At 42.2% G+C, this 1580-nt stretch overlaps 1 protein-coding gene across 3 annotated transcripts in view; it reads right to left on the reverse strand.

Annotated features, from left to right (window-relative positions):
- tecpr1a (tectonin beta-propeller repeat containing 1a) overlaps positions 1-1580 on the reverse strand; it is a 22872-nt gene that overhangs the window by 1677 nt on the left and 19615 nt on the right. For all 3 annotated transcript variants that reach the window (XM_016461380.1, XM_016461381.1, XM_016461379.1), the window contains 3 exons: positions 697-871; positions 399-534; positions 142-234 (listed from right to left, as the gene is read on the reverse strand). In XM_016461380.1, coding sequence (XP_016316866.1) covers positions 142-234; positions 399-534; positions 697-871 — 404 coding nt within the window. The remainder of the gene's footprint in view (positions 1-141; positions 235-398; positions 535-696; positions 872-1580) is intronic.

Consider the following 1580-nt stretch of genomic DNA (forward strand, 5'->3'; position numbering starts at 1 on the left):
GCACACACCAAGATATACAAACAGATCAGATTACACATTTTTCCATTGATTAGTAACATCTGTGCTTCCCCATTTTTGAAAAGTACCAGTGGCCACTGATGTATTAACAACTTTTTATCAGTGTGACATGTCTAGGTGTACCATTTTCATCCACTGTATATACAGATGTCCTGCCCACTGACACCTGTTTGAGCTTCTGTCCAGTTGGAGAAGGGATGTGATACCAGCAATCTCCTGTGAACAGATCAAACCTTTCTAATGCTGCTGCAGAAATAGAGGCAATGCTGCAATAGCAGCATGACTTGCATTAAAATGCAACGTAAGAGACAAGTATGTATTGTTGTATTCTCATGGGGTGATACATGTACAGGCTTTGTGATAGAAGGCTATTCCCTCACCTGCCGGGTTCTGGGCAGACACAGAGCCCCTGTAGAATGCAGAGCCATCTTTAGCAATGGCCCAAACCTGGTGGACGGCACCTATGGAAATCGACTTGAAAGCCTGGTCAGTTCCAACATGTAACCATGATGACCCCTGTGAGCAAGCCATGTCATCAGTCAGGGTTACATAATTCGGAGAAGACTCTCACAGTGATAGTGCTGGAGTTTGTGAAGTATCTGTACACTATTTGCATGGGAACTACTGAATGCTAAACATATTAGCCAACTTCTAGAAAATAAGGAACTTGTCTCTTACTCCAGGGGTAAGTGAAGAGACACCCAGACGGCACAAGACGTCTCCTTTGTTGCTGATGGCCCACAATGACACCTGTTCCACTGTGCTCTTCGGTCCACAAGGCAGGATTGTGATGTCACTCAAAGATATAGGCGGGACTTCCTGCCAGGGGCCAGTTGTTGTGAGTTTACACTTTCTAAGGTGGAAGAAGATTGTGATGGGTGTCAAATTTAACAATTACAAAAATGGTTTCTTTATGATTACAAAAAAAGTATTTTAAAGGGGTCATATGATGCGATTTCAATTTTTCCTTTCTCTTTGGAGTGTTACAAGCTCTTGGTGCAAAAAGAAGATCTGTAAACTTGCAAAGACTAAAGTCTCAAATCCAAAGAGATATTCTTTATAAAAGTTAAGAGTCAGCCACGCCTACCTAAAACGGCTCGTTCTAACACGCCCCCACATATCTACGTCGCTATGTGGGAAGATTTGCATAACGCCGCCCAAATGTTCAGGCAAAGAAAGAAGGCGTAACTTTTATTCTCGCTGTAGTTTTGTTGTTTACGCCGCCATGTCGTAAAGATGCTGTGTGCTTCGTTGTGAAAGCGAACACAGTAAAGATTACATTCATATGAATGCATTAGTGAGAGCGATTTAGTGTGTGAATTAATTCTACCTGGTAGCGTCTCTCTACTAGTAGTGAAGCTGTGGGATTTAGTTAAGAAATATATGCTTGAACTTTTCAGTTTCTAAGCTATTTTATTGAGAAATCACAGAACAGTGCTGACAATACATTTCCGCGCTGAATGATTCTGTGCGCGTGATGTACGCGCTACTGTCTGTAATGTGTGTGCGTTACAGTGCAGCAGCGCATTAGATTAGAACGGCGATTAACTTACCTGTACAAT

Source organism: Sinocyclocheilus anshuiensis, unplaced genomic scaffold (assembly GCF_001515605.1).
Source record: "Sinocyclocheilus anshuiensis isolate Anshui unplaced genomic scaffold, SAMN03320099.WGS_v1.1 scaffold220, whole genome shotgun sequence".
Classification (NCBI taxonomy): domain Eukaryota; kingdom Metazoa; phylum Chordata; class Actinopteri; order Cypriniformes; family Cyprinidae; genus Sinocyclocheilus; species Sinocyclocheilus anshuiensis.